This window comes from Vicugna pacos, chromosome 28 (genome assembly GCF_048564905.1).
Source record: "Vicugna pacos chromosome 28, VicPac4, whole genome shotgun sequence".
Classification (NCBI taxonomy): Eukaryota; Metazoa; Chordata; class Mammalia; order Artiodactyla; family Camelidae; genus Vicugna; species Vicugna pacos.
In genome coordinates, this window is record NC_133014.1 from 15262897 (window position 1) to 15280532 (window position 17636).

Sequence of the window (17636 nt, forward strand, 5' to 3'; positions counted from 1 at the left end):
TGACAAGCAGGCAGGGTGCTGACCGGACTCTATTCAGAGAAAGAAACCTTCATGAAGAGACCATGACCAAGGGCTTTCCCAGCCGCGTTTCAGTATCTCCCCCCAGCTGTGTTGACACCAAGGCCTACATCTCATAGACATTATGTCTGAAGAGGCGGGATAGAAAAGCCTTGGCGTTTATTCTGAACTTGAATTTGTACGACCTGTGGCACCGCTTATGATCAGGCCGCCCCTGCGTGTCCCGCGTCAGACTGCTTCCTGGCCGAGCGCTGAGTGAGCGCTATCCAGTTGTCTCCATCTGTTTGGGCTGCTGTAACAACATGTGGTAAACTGGGCGGCTTAGAGACAACAGCAGTGTGTTTCTCGTGGGTCTGGAGGCTGGGAAATCCAAGGTCCAGTTCCCAGCAGAGTTTGTGTCTGGCGAAGGCCCGCCTCCTGGTTCTAAAAGACGGCCATTTTTTGCTGTGTTGTATCTTCATATGGTGGAAGGGACAACCAGGAAGCTCAGTGGGTCCCTTTTTAAAGGGCCCTAATCTTATGATCGAATCATTTCCCAAAGGCCCCCGCCGTCTACACCCTCACACTGGGCGTTAGGGCTTAACCTGTGTGCATGGGGGCAGCACACGCACCGGTCAGCCAGAAGAAAGGAAAGCCACTGGGCTCAGGCGGAAAGCTGGCTTCCGCTCTGCAGCAGGGTCGGGGCGGGGCGGGAGTATCGCCGAGAGCGTTTTCTGTTGTCGCTGGGATTTGGGGTTTGTTTTTTTTTTTGTTTTGTTTTGTTTTGGCCTTTCCAGGTGACTTTCAACCCAGTCCAGCCCCTCCCTGACCAGGCCCCAGTGGGGCACCGGCACTAGCTCATGCTGACTCACAAAAGCCGATGGCGTGATTCTCTTCTCAAGGCTGCTTTCGGTGGCGTTGCGTGGCAGCTTGAAATCAGCCAGGATGGGAGCGTTTGTGCCGAGGACATGAGCAAACGCTACAAACCGTGTTTTTGTTTTTTTCCAGACAGTGAGTTGGTTGTTAAGCATTTTCCAGCCTACCACTTCCGAGCTACACTTCCCTTCACTCAGCAGCAGAAACCACGAGTTCTCTGCCCCTTCAGCGCAAGCATTGCCATCACCAAAGCCAAAACCAATGACGCTGGGCATGTGGGCTCGTCTTATAAGAATTCGGCAGCAGATGACTGTTCATAACTTAAGTTTCTAAACATACTCTAATGCCCCGTCTAACCACCTAGAGGAATGTCTTGTTCAGTACAGAGTTCCTTCTGAATTTTTCTCTGTAGTACTTTCCTCCCAGAGGTCTAAGAATTCTCTAAGGTTCTGTTTCTTTCTTCGTAAATTCCGTAAAGCCATGGCATGTCTTCACAGCCTGGCAACTGTGCAGAGGTGGACATGAGAGGAATTACGGGCCTTTGTGCCCCAAGGTTCAAGCCCACTCTAATATGAACGAACTTTTAAAATTCTACTTTAGGAACCTGATGTGTTGACTTAAAAATCCTTTTTTTTTTTTCAATGATCTGGAAGCCATCAAGGGTATGACAAACAGCTTTTTGTTTGTTTATTTAAAAGGGGCAAATTTCCTCTGGGTTTCCTATGAGCTCCATGTAGGAAAGTGAGAAATACATTGTTTTACACACACACGCACGCACGCACGCACGGACGCACACACACATTTTTTAAGGTAATGTGTTGCACGACATGTATAAACTTGTTATGTTTCCTTGTGATTGGATGTGCGTAGTGTATAGTTTTGTTTCTGTTACTGTGTTTTTACCTAAATTCTTTCAATCAGAGCTGAATTTCCCACAAGATCTTGGCCAGGGCGAAAGAGAGTAAGTGAAACAGCATTTCTTTTTTTCTGCCTGACTACCCTGTTTTAAGTGCAGGCAATTTTGCCTCTTTCTTTTTTCCCCACAGGGTCCGTGGAAGAAAAAGAAGAAATTACGTGTTGACTGATGTGGAGGCAGGAATTGACTTACAAATGGAAACAGACAAGCTCAGAGACCCACACTGTTGTGAGACAGCCCTAAAAAGACCGCTAATGATCAGGCATTGCTGCTCGCAGGATCCCTGAGCTGAGCAAACATGACTTCAAAGGAAGCTGTAAGGGCTAAATTAAATAAAAATCCAGCGAAGGATACCAGAGTGGCAATGTCTGGATCAAAATGAGCCCATCGTATTCTCCGCCAAGGGGCATTACTTCTGTTCCTCGCACTCTGGGTTTTCAGATGTACGATCTTTACAGTTCTTGAGAAAGTCCACATTTGGAATGCACCATTTCTGTGATTTTCACTCTCTCTTCAAGGAAAGAAAGTCATGCTGCTTATGATGACAGAACTTTGGTAATTCCCAGCTTTGGTGTGGCTGTTAGACATCCGTATCAGCTTTTGTGACAACTGTGCCAATGACTGTGTGTTGGAGGCTTGCCACCTGCATTGGACCGAATTTTATTAGCGTGTAGACTATCTGGAAGGATTACAAACCTGTAGAGGAGGATGGACATTAATACTTCATAATTTTTTTCCTTTATCTACTATTTAGAAATTAATTTCAGTTTTTCTTTCATTCTTCAAAGAGTATTTTTAAAATTTTTCTGTTTTATTAGGTAGAATTGTTACAGTGTGACAGCACATATACAATATATGGCATGTAAATACATATACACAATATACTGCGCATGTTTTTAAAAATTTACATATGTGTACTGTGCATTGTTCCTAAGAACGTTTAGAGCTTTAGGTTTTTAAACTTACATAGTTGTCAAAGGAATAAAGCCAACCACAAAATAAGAATTAATTCGAGAAGATATATACACCCTGCTGTTAACAACAACATTCTTTATAATATCAAGTTGGACGTCACAAACTAGATGTATAAGGTCATCAGAACTTTAACCCATCGGTCTGAGAGCTAACATTCTTAATCCGTATGTCCTACAGAAAATCATATCCTTTGACTTCACATTCTAATAATAAGCTCTATTCTGTTAAATCACGTATTTAAGGCTTAAATCTGTCAATTATTCAATGCTTGTGGCTCAGCCTCACACCTACTCTTCTAAACTCTGACCTGAACTGTGGAGACTGGGGTATTGAAAAGTACATTTCCCAGACTCTTAAGCCCTCACTTCTTGTGGGACACACCTCTAGGGGGTGAGAAGGCAGGAGGCGGGGAGAGGCTTCTGCTCCTGGCTCCTAAGCCGTCTGACCTCATCCTGCGGGGAGCGCATGGGAGCCTGAGGTCGCAGCAGCGTGACAGTGATTCTTGCAGCTCCAACAGTGAGGCTTACAGGTGGCGACCCGGTGACTGTATCACTTGATCTAGAGAGATTATTTTTCTCCTCTTCTTTCCCCCTTATTTTGTACCTTCCAACGTATTTGTAAACGATGGTTGACATGAACGATCCTCTTCGTACTATAGAATATATGAACATATTTTCCTGCTTGGATCCAAACTGAAACTGGGATGGTGCCAGATGACTGACTCTCACATATTGGAAAGTGGGATTGGTTACCTTATCTCACTGGATTTGTAAGTAGAAGTGACTTCACTGACATCGGTAAATGGGGTTTTTGAGAATCCAAAGGCAGTCATGGCATTCCAAGTACTTAAGTTATCATCAGTGGTGGCTTGAAATAAAGCACAACTTGAAGGTAAGAGAGCAGATCTTAAGTGTTCTCAGCACACTGGGGAAAAAGGTAACTATATGAGATGATAAATGTGTGAATTAACTTGGTTGTGGCCATCATTTCACAATGTACATTATATCAAACCATCGCATTGTATAACTTAAATACATACATTTTAAATTTGTTAATTATACCTCAATAAAGCTAAAATTTTTTAAATTAAAAAAACGAACAAAGGTAAGGCAAAGGCACTTGACCATGAGAGTAGTAATGATTACAAAAAGGACCATGTGACTAACTGAACATTTCTTACCATATTGGAGAAATTACAGAAAGAAATGACAGGTCCAGGGCCATAAATTCTCAAGATACAGAACTGGATATATTCTATAATGATCCCCAAATGATAATTTTTTTCTTTTATAGATAGAATTGATATTGTTGAAAATAAGAACTGAAATTGTTCCTGTGATTTAGATTGAATTGACATCTTTACCAAACCTCTCGTGTTTAGTGTGCTGGATGACCAGAAAAGGGACCTGACATTTGAAGTCAAGATACTTAGTTGCACTTAGATAAACTCAACAACCTTGTGTGCCTGAACCCCCTTGAGCCCCACTTTTCAGAGGAGCTCATCTTTCCTTTTCTTTCTGATGAAACTAGCCTCCCTGTAGTCACCTCACCTGAGGCAGCTCTCTCCGAAGGAGATGCTGACTCTTTTCATAACTAATCCTGACTTTGCCTAGACCGACTGGGGTCAGACCCCACTGTGCTTCAAGGGGAAAAAAAGACGGGGTGGAATTTAACCTGGAGAAGATGGTTTATGCACTTAAAGAACTGCAGTGTTTTTGCTAAGTTGTATAAAGAAAAACATATGATATAATGTGCAAAAATCAATTTTAAGAATAGTCCACCAACGAGGAAAAGAATAATGTTAGATTTGAGCTATAATGTTGACAAGGATGTAGGTACTTACTGGAGATGGTGGGCTCAATGTATTAGCCTAAAGAGTCCAAAACAGTTCTAACAGTTTTCTTGGTTGGTTGAAAAAAGCTTCAAGTCAGTGGTAACTTATTGTCTATGAAATTTAGATACCAGAGTCGACAGAGAGAACAGATAGAAGGAAGGAATCCTAACATGTAAAGAGACAGAAATATTGCCATTGATTTTTCATGGAGCAACCTGTCCGCCCTCTCTCCCCTCATTCTCCAGCATGTCCCCTGATAGCCCAGAAGGAGATTCATTTCACTAAGACAACCGAAGGTGCATCCATGAGAGAAACACACCAGCGTCCTTATAAAGCTTAGTGCTGGCTTTCCTCCATATGCTGGGATGATAATTAAGGATGGCAATATTGAAATAGGCTTTCTGATTTCAGTGGGAATAATGGAATAGCACGCTGGCAGAGATCCTGGCTCCCTGCTTAATTGTCAGATATAAGGTGATTGCAATTGCTGTAAGGTGGGACAGGGTCTGAGTGAGTGAGCATCACCTTGAGATATTTTATGTTGGCTAACTTATCATGGTGTCCCTAGGCATAAAATAGACAGCTCTCCTACCAAAGTATTATTTGATCTATAAAATCAGAAGGAAAAAAACCCCACAAACCTTTAGATCTGGTAAATAGAGACAAGACGTGAATTTACACAATGGGGTGTCACACTTCTCAGCTTGTTCCCAGAGCAAAGTCATTTCAGACTTGGATTCCTCTCAATGAAGACATAGCGAGGATCCCAGAGGAAGGAACGTAAGACAGTGCCACAACTATATACTGTTGATCATCCTCAAAAGTCTCTCAAAAGACATCTGTGCCTTAAGGAGGCTATCTGAGCACTGGCCAAAGTGAAATTTTCAGATATTTCAAGAACTGTTAGTCACCAACTCTTGGCTGATGCTAATGGTGGAAACCTGAAATGATACCATGCTCCTCTGGCAAGGGTCAGGCTCAATGAAGATCTAGTAAAAAATGGAAATTTGGCCTAAAAGTAGCTCTGAATGAGTATGGTGTTTCTGCAACCCACTATATGACTTTTTCCCTCCAACTTTTAATGCACAGTGGGTACAAACACATCCTACAATTGAATTGCCACATAGGTTCACTGATCAATGAATGTGGGGCATACTGGAGCAAATAAAAAAGGACCAGGTGGAATGCAAGGGGTTTCCCCTCCATTCCAAAACACTAAATCCAAGTCAAAAATGCAATGTTGAAAAAAGTTAAAGAAAATAGGATCACCGTTACAAACTGGAAAGGGGCAGGGGAGGTGAGTCTTAACACATCCTCTTTAAACCTGCCTGCTTGACCCACGCAGGAGGTGACTGGACCTTGGAAAATAATTTTCAATTATAAATTGAATCAGATAATTACCCTAGTCATTCATATACAAACATATATTCCTTTTCATATTCTTTTTCATTAAAGATTATTACAAGATATTGAATATAGTTCCCTGAGCTATACAGACGAAATTTGTTTTTTAATCTCGTTTTATACATAGTGGCTAACATTTGCAAATCTCAAACTCTCAAATTTATCTCTTCCCACCCCCTTTCCCCTGGTAATCATAAGAGTATTTACTATGTCTGCAAGTCTGTTTCTGTTTTGTAGGTGAGTTCATTAGTGTCCTCTTTTTTCATTTTTTTTTATATTCCACGTATGAGTGATGCCGTATGGTATTTTTATTTCTCTTTCTGGCTAACTTCACTTAGAATGATGATCTCTTGGTCCATCCATGTTGCTGCAAATGGCATTATTTCATTCTTTTTTATGGCTGAGTAGTATTCCATTGTATAAATATACCACAGCTTCTTTATCTAGTCCTGTGTCGATGGACATTCTGATTTATCCACCACTCTGGGGCTCATTATGAGTTTGTATTCTCTTCTTTTTGCTGATGGAGACCTGCTTCAAGGACACACAGCTTTCCCTTGACCCGAGGCCTTCCCTGATGCCAAGTAAGAATGCCTTTGCTCTTGGTGTCATATTCAAGTCATTGTAAAATCCAACAGTATGAAGATTTCCCCTATGTTTCTTGTAAGATTTTTATAGTTTTGGTTTTTTGCCTTTGATTTATGTTCAGTTAATTTTTATATGTAGTATAATATAAGAATCTCAATTCTTTCTTTTGCATGTGGATATTCATTTTCCCCCAGGATCATTTGTTGAAAAAAAAAAAACTGTCCTTTCCCCATTTAATGGTCTTGGCATCCTAGCTGAAAATCATTTGACTTTATATGTGAGGGTTTTTCTTCTGAATTCTCTATTCAATTTTTATTGTCTGTATGTCCATCTTCATGCCAGTATCACAGTGTTTTGATTACTGTAGCTCTGTAATAAGTTTTGAAATCAAGGAGTGTGAGGCCCTTGACTTTGTTCTTTTCAGGATTGTTTTGGCTGCTCTAGGGCCCTTTGAGAGTGTATATGAAATTGGGGGTGGATTTTTCTATTTCTGCAAATAAGGATACTGAGATTTTGATAGTAATTGCATTGGATCTGTAGATCACCTTAGGTCGTTATCAACATCTTAACAATGTTAACTCCTCTAATCCATGGACACTAAATGTGTTTCCATTCATTTATGTCATCTTCAATTTTTTTCTCAATGATGTTGTGTAGTTTTCAGTGCACAAGTCTTTTGTTTCCTTGTTTAAGTTTATTCCCAAGTATTTTCTTTTTGCTGCTATTGTAAATGAAATTGTTTCTTAAGTTCTTTTTTTTACTATTGTTCATTGCTAGCATGTAGAAAAGCAACACACTTTTGTATGCTGATTTTGTATCCTGCAACTTTGCTGAATTTGTTCAATAATTTTAAACGTTGGAGGGGGGATCTTTAGGATTGTCTACATATGAGAACGTTTCCCCTTTACACAGATAAAATATATATGATTTCTTCATTTCCAATTTGGATACTTTCCATTTATTTTTCTTGCCTAATTGCTCTAAGACTTCAAATACTATGTTGTAGAGAAAAAGGTAAACATTGACATCTGAGTCTTCTTCCTTAGAGAAAAAGCTTTTTTATGACCATTGCTAAGACATTAACTGTGGGCTTTTCATTTATGTTGTTTAATATTTTGAGGTGATTTCTTTCTATTCCTAGCCTTTTCAGTGCTTTTATCATGAGAGTATTGAATTTTGTCAAATGCCGATTCTTAATACAATCATTTACGGGTTTTTTTTAAATTTCATTCTGTTAATATGGTGTATCACACTGATGGATTTTCATATGCTGCAACATTCTTGCAGACCTGGAATAAATCCCACTTAGTCATGGTATGTTGTCGTTCTAATGTGCTATTGAAATCTGTTTGCTAGAATTTTGTGGGTGATTTTTGTGTCAGTATTCATTGGGGATATTGGTCTGTAGCTTTATCTTGGAGCACCTTTCTCTGGCTTTAGTATCAGGGTAATTCTGGCCTCACAGAATGCGTGTAGATGTTTTCCTAACTTTTCAATATGTTGGAAGAGTTTGAGGAGGATTGGTATTAACTTGTCTTTAAATATTTGGTAGAATTCACCAGTGAAGCCATGTGACCCTGGGCTGTCCTTTATTGGGATTTTTTTTGATTACTGATTCAATCTCTTTATTGGTTTTAGATCTGCTCAGATTTTCAATTTCCTCATGATTCAGTATTCTTAGGAAGTGTGTTTTTAGGACATTATCCATCTCATCTAAGTTATCCAATCCATTGGTGTACAGTTTTTCCAGTACTCTTTTTTATATTGAAATATAGTTGATTAAGGATATTATATTAGTTTTGGTTATACAAAATATTGATCCAATATTTTTATAGATTATATTTCATTTTATAGACTATAACATTTAAAGTTATTACATAATAATGGCTATATTTCCCTGTGCTACACAATGTATCTTTTTTGCTTACTTATTTTATACATAGTAATTTGTGTCTCTTAATACGCTACCCCTATCACATCCCTCTTCCCCTCCCTTTCCCAACTGGTAACCAGTAGTTCTCTGTATCTGTGAGTTTGTTTCTGTTTTGTTATATTCATTCATTTATTTTATTTTTTAAGTTCCGCATACAAGCGATGACATACAGTATTTGTCTTTCTGTTTTGACTAAGTGTAATGCTCTATACCAGCTTTGATGAGAGCTTTTGTCATGAATGGATGTTAAATTTTGTCATCTGTTTATTACTGCATCTGTTGAGGTGATCATGTGACTTTTATCCTTCTTTTTGTCCGTGTGGTGTATCACATTGATTGATTTGTGGATACTGAGCCATCCCTGCATCCTTGGAATGCATTGCTACCCTGCTTTCTTATCATTTCCGTTTGCGTGAAATATCTTTTCTGTCCCCTTACTTTTGGTCTTTGTGTATCTTTAGCTCTTAAGTGAGTCTCTTATAAGCAGCATATAGACCATCTCAGGTTTTTGTTTTGTTTTGTTTTTTGCCCGTTAGCTACCCTAGGTTTTTTTGATTGGAGCACTTAGTTCATTGATGTTTAAAGTAATTATGGATAGTTATGTACTTATTGCCATTTTATTACTTGTTTTCAGGGTGTTTTCGTAGTTCTTCTCTGTTCTTTCCTTCTTTTCGTTTCTTCCCCTGTGGTTTAATGATTTTCTTTAGTAGTGTGCTTGTGTTCCTTTCTAGTTTTTGTGTGTCTACTGTAGGTTTTTGATTTGTGGTTACCATGGGGTTCATATATGTTAACCTATAATAATATCTACTTGTATTATTTTCTTATTTTTATAACATTTGTTTATTGAGTTATAGTCGTTTTACAATGCTGTGTCAAATGCCAGTGTAGAGCACAATTTTTCAGTTATACGTGAACATACATATATTCATTGTCACAATTTTTTTTCACTGTGAGCCACCACTATATCTACTTGTTTTAAATAGGTAATCTTTTAAGTTCAACCGCATTCTAAAAGATCTACCTTTTTGCTCCCTTACCCCATACTTAAGTTTATGATGTCATATTTTACATCTTCATTTTTATCCCTTTACTGATTGTTATAATTACATTTGATTTTATGAATTTTTTTCCTTTAATCCTTTTACTGGTTTATTTCAGTGGTTGATCCTCAGTCTTTATTATATCTACCTTTACTAGTGGGATTTTTTTTCTTTCCGACTGATACTTCTGTTACAGCCTTTTTGTTTCCACTTAGAGAAGACCCTTCAGCATTTCTTTTAGGGTTAGTTAGCATTGATGGACGCTTTCAATTTTTGCTTGTCTGAGAAGTTCTTTATTTCTCCTTCAATTCTAAATTGTAGTCTTGCTGGGTAGAGCATCCCAGGCTGCAGATTTTTCCCTTTCAGAGCTTTAAGTGTACCATGTCGCTCCCTTCTGACCTGCAAAGTTTCTGCAGAAAAATCAGCTGACAGCAACTTGGACCTTCCCTTATATGTGAATCTGTGTTCCTTCTTGCTGCCTTTAGAATTCTCTCTTTAACTTTTGCCATTTTAATTATGGTGCGACTTGGTGTGGGTCTCTTTGGTTCACCTGCTTGGGAACTTCTCTGCTTTCTGTGCTTTTTTCCTTCTTCAGGCTTAGGGATTTGTCAGCCATAGTTTTATTATATATACTTTCTGCCCCTTCTTTCTCCCTTCTCCTCTGGGACCCCTATACAATGCAAATGTTGGCATGCTGAATGTTACCCCAAAGAACCTTTAAACCGTTTTTATTTTATTTTTTTAATTAGAGTGTCTTTTTCTGTCCTGATGGGGTGATTTCCATTATTCTGTCTTCCAGATCACTGATTGACTCTTCTGAACCACCAATCTGCTGTTCATTCTTTTTAGGGTGAGTTTTTCGTTTCAGTTACTGTAGTCTTCTTCACTTCTGACTGGTTCTTTTATTTTTTCTAGTTCCTTGTTACAGTTGTCACTGTGTTCATCAACTGTTTTCCCTAACTCAGTGAGCAATCTTATGACTAATGGTTTGAAATCTTTATCTGGTATTTTATTTGTTTCATTAGTTGTTTTCAATTGAGACAAATTCCATTTTCTTTGCATTTTGCTGATTTTCCTCTATCTCTATGAAATTAAGTGAGGTGTAGGTTTAGGTTGGTGATATGAGACTTTTTTTACTGTAGGCATTTTCAGCTATAAATTTCTCCCTTGGCACTGCTTTCCCTGCATCCCATAAGTTTTGTTATCTTGCATTTTTATTTTTATTTGTCTCAAAATATTTTAAAATTTCCCTTGTGATTTTTTTCTTTAATCCATTGCTTATTTAAGAGTATTTGATTTCCAGCATAGTTGAGGATTTTTCAGGTCTTCTGCTATTGATTCTGGTTTTATTTCATTGTATCAAAGATAATTTGTGTAATTTCAGTCTTTGAAAGTTTATTAAACCTTGTTATATGTCTAACGTGTTTTCTATCCTGGAGAATCTTCCATGTGCCCTTGAGAAAACACTTTTGTTGTTGGATAGGGTGTTCTGTATATGTGTATCAGGATCAATTAGTCTAATAGTGTTGCTTAAATTTTCTATTTCTTTATTAACCCTCTGTCTAACTCTTCTACTCGCTATTGAAAGTAGGGTATTGACATTTCCAACTATTATTCAAAAACTATTTCTCACTTTAATTCTGTCAATGTTCACCTTATGTATTTAGGAGCTTTGATGTTTGGTGAATAGATGTTTACAATTATATTTTCTTGATCCACTGACTTTTTTTTTATCATTATCTAGTGTCTTTCTTCATATCTAGCAACAGCTTTGACAAAATGTGTAAGAAAGCTCCACTTACTCTCTTCTGATTATTATTTACATGGAATATTTTCCCCATCCTTTCACTTTCAACCTATGTGTTTCTTTAGAGCTAATGTGAGTCACTTCTAGACAACACATAGCTGAATATTTGGAAAAATAGCCACCTCTCCCAGTCTTTACAGACTGGCTCTGTGAAGGGGAAGGCTTTCGCTGATCAACCTGGCATAAAGGCCTTTCTAAGCATGCCTGTGTCCAGGGCCTGTGTGTGTGTGTGTGTGTGTGCTTTTTTGCCCCAGTATTCCCATTTACATGGCTGCCTTTAAATGTCTTATATTCCCTAAGACTCTCACCTCTGCTGTTTCTCAGGGTCTCAGACGCTCCATTGTATTCCTCTGCCCACAATTTCTTGCCTCCAGGAGCTCAGAGATTTGCAGCCCCTCTATAGCTCTTAGGTGCCATGGTGCCTGCCAGTGCTTTCAGTGGCCTCCAGTTTGACATCCAAACAACGCTACCATTTCCATCACAGCTCCTTATTAAGCAAAACAGAAATCCATCCTTTAGGAAGCCCCAGACAGGGCACAACAATGCAAACAATCTTGACTCTTTTCTTTCATTTGCATTGGAGGAACCATGGGTTGGACCCTTCCTCCAGACCATGCTGTGCTAGGGAAGAGGCAAGATATGGGGAACAAAAACACCCGCAAATTTTCTTCCATAATGAGTGTGGCTTTTTCTTGGTTCAACATTTGTATGGCTACTACAAATCTGTAACTGGTGTCTAGAGTTCCCACGAAGCTCCTTCAGTCAGTGTTTTGTTGTTTGTGTTTCCATGGATGAACAAGGGCCTGGTGCCTCCTCATCTGTCACTTGCTGTTGGCACATCTCAGCACTATAATTTTATTATTATTATTAACCTTCTATAGTTAATTCACTGCCTTTAATTAACTTAAAAATTCCAGTCTTCAAGTGAAGAATAAGTACTCACCTCTTTGGTTTGGTTAAGAGGCAGTGATAGAGATCAAATGACTTTACTACTGGCAAATTTAGTGACTGAAATTTATCAAATCAGAATGTTTCAGATGCTTATTTTGCTTGATGATTCAGCTGTATGCAGTATTTTATAAATCTTTACACCTCAAGTGTCTGAAAGTTGCCCTGCATATAACTGATACTCAGAAATGATCATGTCCTCACGATGACACTTACATGGCATATTTCTCCACAAGCTAAAACCATGACCCAGCTGGTTAAAAAAGTTGACTTCTAAAATCAAAGTTGATTGCTTATTGTTCAACACTTAATGGAGAAAAAAACCACAGATCTTCTGAAGATAAATCTATGTTCATGAGGCTAATTTAGGTCCTTAGACGAATACAAGGATTTTATCTTTTGAACCATCCATCCTAGCACAGAGAGTCAAAGGAATTGAGATTTATTTAATTTCCACCCATCAGGAGTATTCATTCTCCTTTATCCCAGGGTGCTACTTTTGTAGGAAATACCCCATGTAACTGCATTTGCTTGGGATTAATAACCAATTCTCTGTCTTCTCAAATATACCATATATTCAGTTTGTTCCAGCCCACGTTCATATACTGCTTTGTAGCTCTTTTTCAGTTTTCTGACTCATTAGTCTCCCTGAATAAGTTATATATACTTTAATCATTCTTACTCCTCATCTAGTACTCAAAAAGTAACTGCAATTCCTTCTTACATTTCTATTTCACGTGCCCCTTCTAACCAACATCAGCCCCGTTCAGCTCTTACCTCTTCCACATTATCAGTTTCATCTTATGAAGCTGCTGCTTTGTTTGTGTCACCATTCCACTTAAAAACTCCACAGCTCCTACTGGACAATGGTCATATTCCTTCATGACCCTCCGTAGTTCACCCTTATACTCCATCTCCACATTTATTTCCCTGTAATCCACATCATGAATCCCACGCTCCCTGTGACTGTCCTCGTTTTCAGACCTTTAACTATGCTGTTCTTTCTCCCTTGAATGCTCACCCCAGTAATCCCCTCACCAGATTTACTCGTTTGTATCTTTCGTTCATGTGGAGTATGTGTAATTATTGCCTACTCATTTCCAAATCTTCTCTCTTCCATTAATCCTTCCCCAAATCCTTCCCTAGTGTGTTCTGACTCCCTTTGTCCTACACCGTGGTCATTTCCTTACCTTGTTCACTTGGCATACTGAGTATGAGTTCTTGCCTTGTTTATCTAGTTTTCCCGTCTATATCATATGTTCCCAACCAGACTGTAGGTTTCTCGAGGACAGTGAGCAAACCATAAGCTGTTTTATTGCTGTAGTGCTCACAGCACAGTGTTTGTATTTAATTATCTTTCTGGGTAGTTATTATTCTTCTTGACCACAAGAGAAATGATGGATAGGGATGATGTTTGCTCAATAAGCTTTGGCGAAATCCAGGACTGATTTTTCAGAAGCCACACACATAACATATAGCTCAGATGCCATGTATTAAAACATTTAACTCAAATTTAAGGGCCAAGTCAATGGCACAGTCTAGATGCTCCTCTGATGCCCGCTGACTATTTTTCAGGATCTGCCAAGAAGCTCTGGAATTTTAAAAGTTTCTTGGCTAGTCTGAAGAATACTGCTTTCAACCCATTAAATCATAGAATTAATGCATAAACCCACACTCAAATGTTAACAAGAGAAAGTTGCCAATAAGCTCACAGAGTGATGTGCTCAACTCAGGACCTGGCTGAGAGAACGCAGCCCATAAACAGTTGTGAATCAATGTCAATGGTGTTGACGCGAATTAGGGGAGCGGGCTAGCTGAAGTAGTGGCTTAATGATTACCGTTGCAAACCGCTCTGCAGCTTTAATGGTGGCTCCTCCATAAACAAGTCATTCCCAGCCTGGGCAGTGTTTCCATCACCTCATGGTAGTAGCAGAGGTTCGAGCAGAACTGCATCTAAATAAGACTCTGGACTAAGAGCCTCTTCTTCCACATCTAAGTCTCTTCTCTTTGGGACTTCACACCTGAACTAACACAAAGCATAGGTGTCTGCGTCCCCCTATGTTATCACACTGCTAACGAATGCACACGTTCTATCAGGCGTCTTCTGGACGCATCCTTTCATTTGCTAACTTGTGGGGATCATTCTGGGAGGAGTTTGAAGCACTCAAATGAATATTTTTTTTCCCTCACTCTTCAAGCTACAGCTAAAAGTCTACACCCGCTCTTTCTTAATAATAGGATAGAGTCCCTCTTTCTACAGTTTAGAGAAAAAATATTTTGAAATGAATAACATATTTTGAAATGAACGGGCCTCTCTAAAAATTGTTTTTGATTCAGTTTCTCTCTAAGAACCCATGACGTTTCTTAAGTTTGGCCCAGAAACTTCTAACACATGACTTTCTCATTTTAGATTCAGTTTAAAAGTGAATAAAAACACATGGGAAAAACACACCAAAAAAGCAATTCCCGGACTATAAAGATGACCCAGAGTTTTCTTTATATATCACCTACCTACTTTACCCCCGACTTCTGAAAATAAACACAAAGTATTTTTAACCAATTTTCAAGGAGATGCTCTAATCTTAAGTACGCATTCAAAGAAAGAGAACATTCTTCCGGTGTCAAGATTAAATGTGTTTATTTTGAGTTAGTGGATACAATGGCATATCAGATACCAGCACTCCAAGCTACACCTATGTATCTGCCTCTAAACCCTCACACATGGTCGGTTTCCACTCCTCTAACATTCCACCACTGGGCCTCCTATTTCTAGCAAAATCATAGTTCAATTTTTTTTTTAAGTAAAAGTAGGATGACCGCCACATTGTATGTCCAGTGCCCCCAGAAGGATTATAATTCTTGTAAAAAAACGTTTATTATTTTCAGGAAAGGGGGGGAATTGATAACATAAGCACAGGTCATGGCACAACTAGGAGAGAAAAGAACAGAATACAGATTCGAAGAAGCAATTTAGGCTGGACGAGTCAGTTTCCCCTTAGTAAAAAAAAAACCAAAAAATCCACATCATTGCATGGATATGATGCCAAAGGTAAAGTGTTCAGTTTGTGGGCCACACACTTCAGCGTATTGGCTAAGACATTTTTCACACTGGAACAGAAGCAATACAAGCTTTATGTTCTACCGTGACACTTCCAGATATTTCACTGATTAATATACCTGCCAACCTAATGATTCTTGCATGCATTAGAGTTTGCTTTTGTAGAGTTAAGTTTATTTTTCCCCCATCCCCCCCGCTCCCGGTAAACACTGCAATGCAAACACTTTGCCCAATTTTATGAGAATGTTGCAAAGGACAACTCGGTGCCACCTCGGGACAGGAATTCCCTGTCCCCTCCCCAGGCTACAGATGGATCCGTGGTATTGATCACATCTGATCTGACATGCAAACAGACACTGCTTCCTTAATTCCCCCACGCCAGAGGCATACGAGTCAGCAGGTACGCATACAAAACTGGAATTAAAAAGAAAAGAAAAGAAAAGGAAAAAAAAGAAAGAAAGAAAGAAAACGCTTTCTTGCTAAAGCCTGTCGTCCTAGAAGGAATCCATTGCTTTGAATTCACTTAAAGCCTGTACAGGCGAAATGTGTTTCTTCTGAGAACCTCGTCGGACTCGCGTCTGGAATTCTTCAGGCTTTTCTCTCTTGACAAGGGGCTTCTTCTCCGGAGCCTTCATCTTCCAAGACACGACGGGTGAGTTGACAGCCGCTGTCCCATAGACCTTCTGGTATTTTGTTGAGGCCACATAGGATGCTTTGACCGTGAGGACAACAGCATTCATCAGGTTTTTAGCTGCCTGGATGAGCGAAGTGGCACTGTCCAGCTAGAGTGGAAGGAGAGCGAGATACCCCTGGATTAGTCACGGTGGGACATTCGTAAGACGGAGGTGCAATTTTGCAGTTAAAACGATGTTGTGTTTGCACAAGTATACAGCGTTGCCAAAAGAAGAGCAAATTATTACTGGAGGAGGTGAATAGGTTACAAGCGGCCACCTGTCTTCTATCCCTAATCCCAAGATGAAAAAAGAAAAAAAGGATACTGCATGATACACAGCTTTCTAAAATCCCAGTACCTCTAAAGACAAAACCCTCTTTCTGGCCTGGAAGAATTCCTGCAGAACAAACCTTCTCCAAGTGGAGCATCTCCTGTTATTTCATTAGGCTGACTGGTAATGAAGACAATTACTCAGATGTCTGAAAAGCATTTGGCAGGCACTGAAGAATAAAAAGCTATAAGGGATTACGTCTCAATTTTATGGCCTTCCCCGTGGAAGCGTCTTCCCAGTGGAAGTATTTACAGGCTATTTTTCCATCCTGAGCTCAGGACCGGTTAGAGACGCAGGCAGCTAAGGAAAGGAACCCCTTTCCATGCGTGCACGGCTTTTACTTGTATCGTGCGGGGGTATCTGTCTGACTATCCCCAGGTCTTAAATATAAATATAAATATAAAATAAGTATAAAATCCTATAAAAATATCCACATTGGGTGTGGCCTGTGTAGCCAGAAAGCATTCAGTGAGACCCCCCCATTCACGTGCTAATGAAATACTGATTTCTTGCGGAGGTGCCAGATGTTATTTTAAGAACTTCGTTTCCCCACTGAAGTCTCACAACCACCTTGGGAAGCAGGTATCACCGTCATTGCCAGGACATGGCGAGAGGTTTGGTGCATGCAGAAGTCCAGTAATTTTCCCAGGTTTGCACAGCTTACGTGATGGAGTGCCTAAAGACGCTACCACTGTACCACCTGTCACCCTGTTGGGTAGAATGGCTTTAGAATCGCTGTGACAAGTCACAACTTGGAGCGGAGAAGGTTTCAAAGTTCATCTCCAGACTCGAAGGCCAGGGATTTTTGAAGTTACCTCTTCTCAGGTTTTAACCGGTTAGACAGTGTGGTACAGACCGTCTACCAGACCCATTCACTATCTGTTTTGAACTTCTTCCTGGGCCACAAAAGCTGGGAAAAAGTTCAAAACTTCATTTTCCAGACTCCCTTGCAGCCAGGATTCCAGCTGGTGCAAGCAAAGAATTAACAGCCGGACGGCACATCTGACTCCTGCCTCGGGGACACTTGAGCACCGTCTGGTCATCAAACTTGCAACAGCAACTGAGGACATGTACCCATTGTGGTTAAATAAGGGCTCCAAGGATGTCCCTAAGTAATGTCGCTCCCAGTTGCTGGGAGACTGCTGTGGACCTTGTGATCGATGGGCTGTAGCTGCGTGGTGGAGCGGGAGTGAGGTACACAGCCTTCTGGGTGGGAGGTAACTAACAAAGTGCTCCCGCCCGGGGACCCCAACACT

The 17636-nt window shown here is 39.8% G+C and overlaps 1 protein-coding gene and 1 long non-coding RNA gene across 5 annotated transcripts in view; one reads left to right on the forward strand and one right to left on the reverse strand.

The window, feature by feature from the left end:
- The first annotated feature begins 1368 nt into the window (after window positions 1-1368).
- LOC140690135 (uncharacterized) lies at window positions 1369-2142 on the forward strand. Its single transcript, XR_012065319.1, has 2 exons — window positions 1369-1535; window positions 1920-2142. It is a non-coding gene; the product is annotated as an uncharacterized lncRNA (long non-coding RNA).
- A 12797-nt stretch (window positions 2143-14939) lies between these two features.
- Window positions 14940-17636, reverse strand: part of CTNNA2 (catenin alpha 2) — a 933346-nt gene continuing 930649 nt past the window's right edge. For all 4 annotated transcript variants that reach the window (XM_072951563.1, XM_072951564.1, XM_072951561.1 and 1 more), the window contains one exon: window positions 14940-16158. In XM_072951563.1, coding sequence (XP_072807664.1) covers window positions 15871-16158 — 288 coding nt within the window. In that variant the 3' untranslated portion in view covers window positions 14940-15870. The remainder of the gene's footprint in view (window positions 16159-17636) is intronic.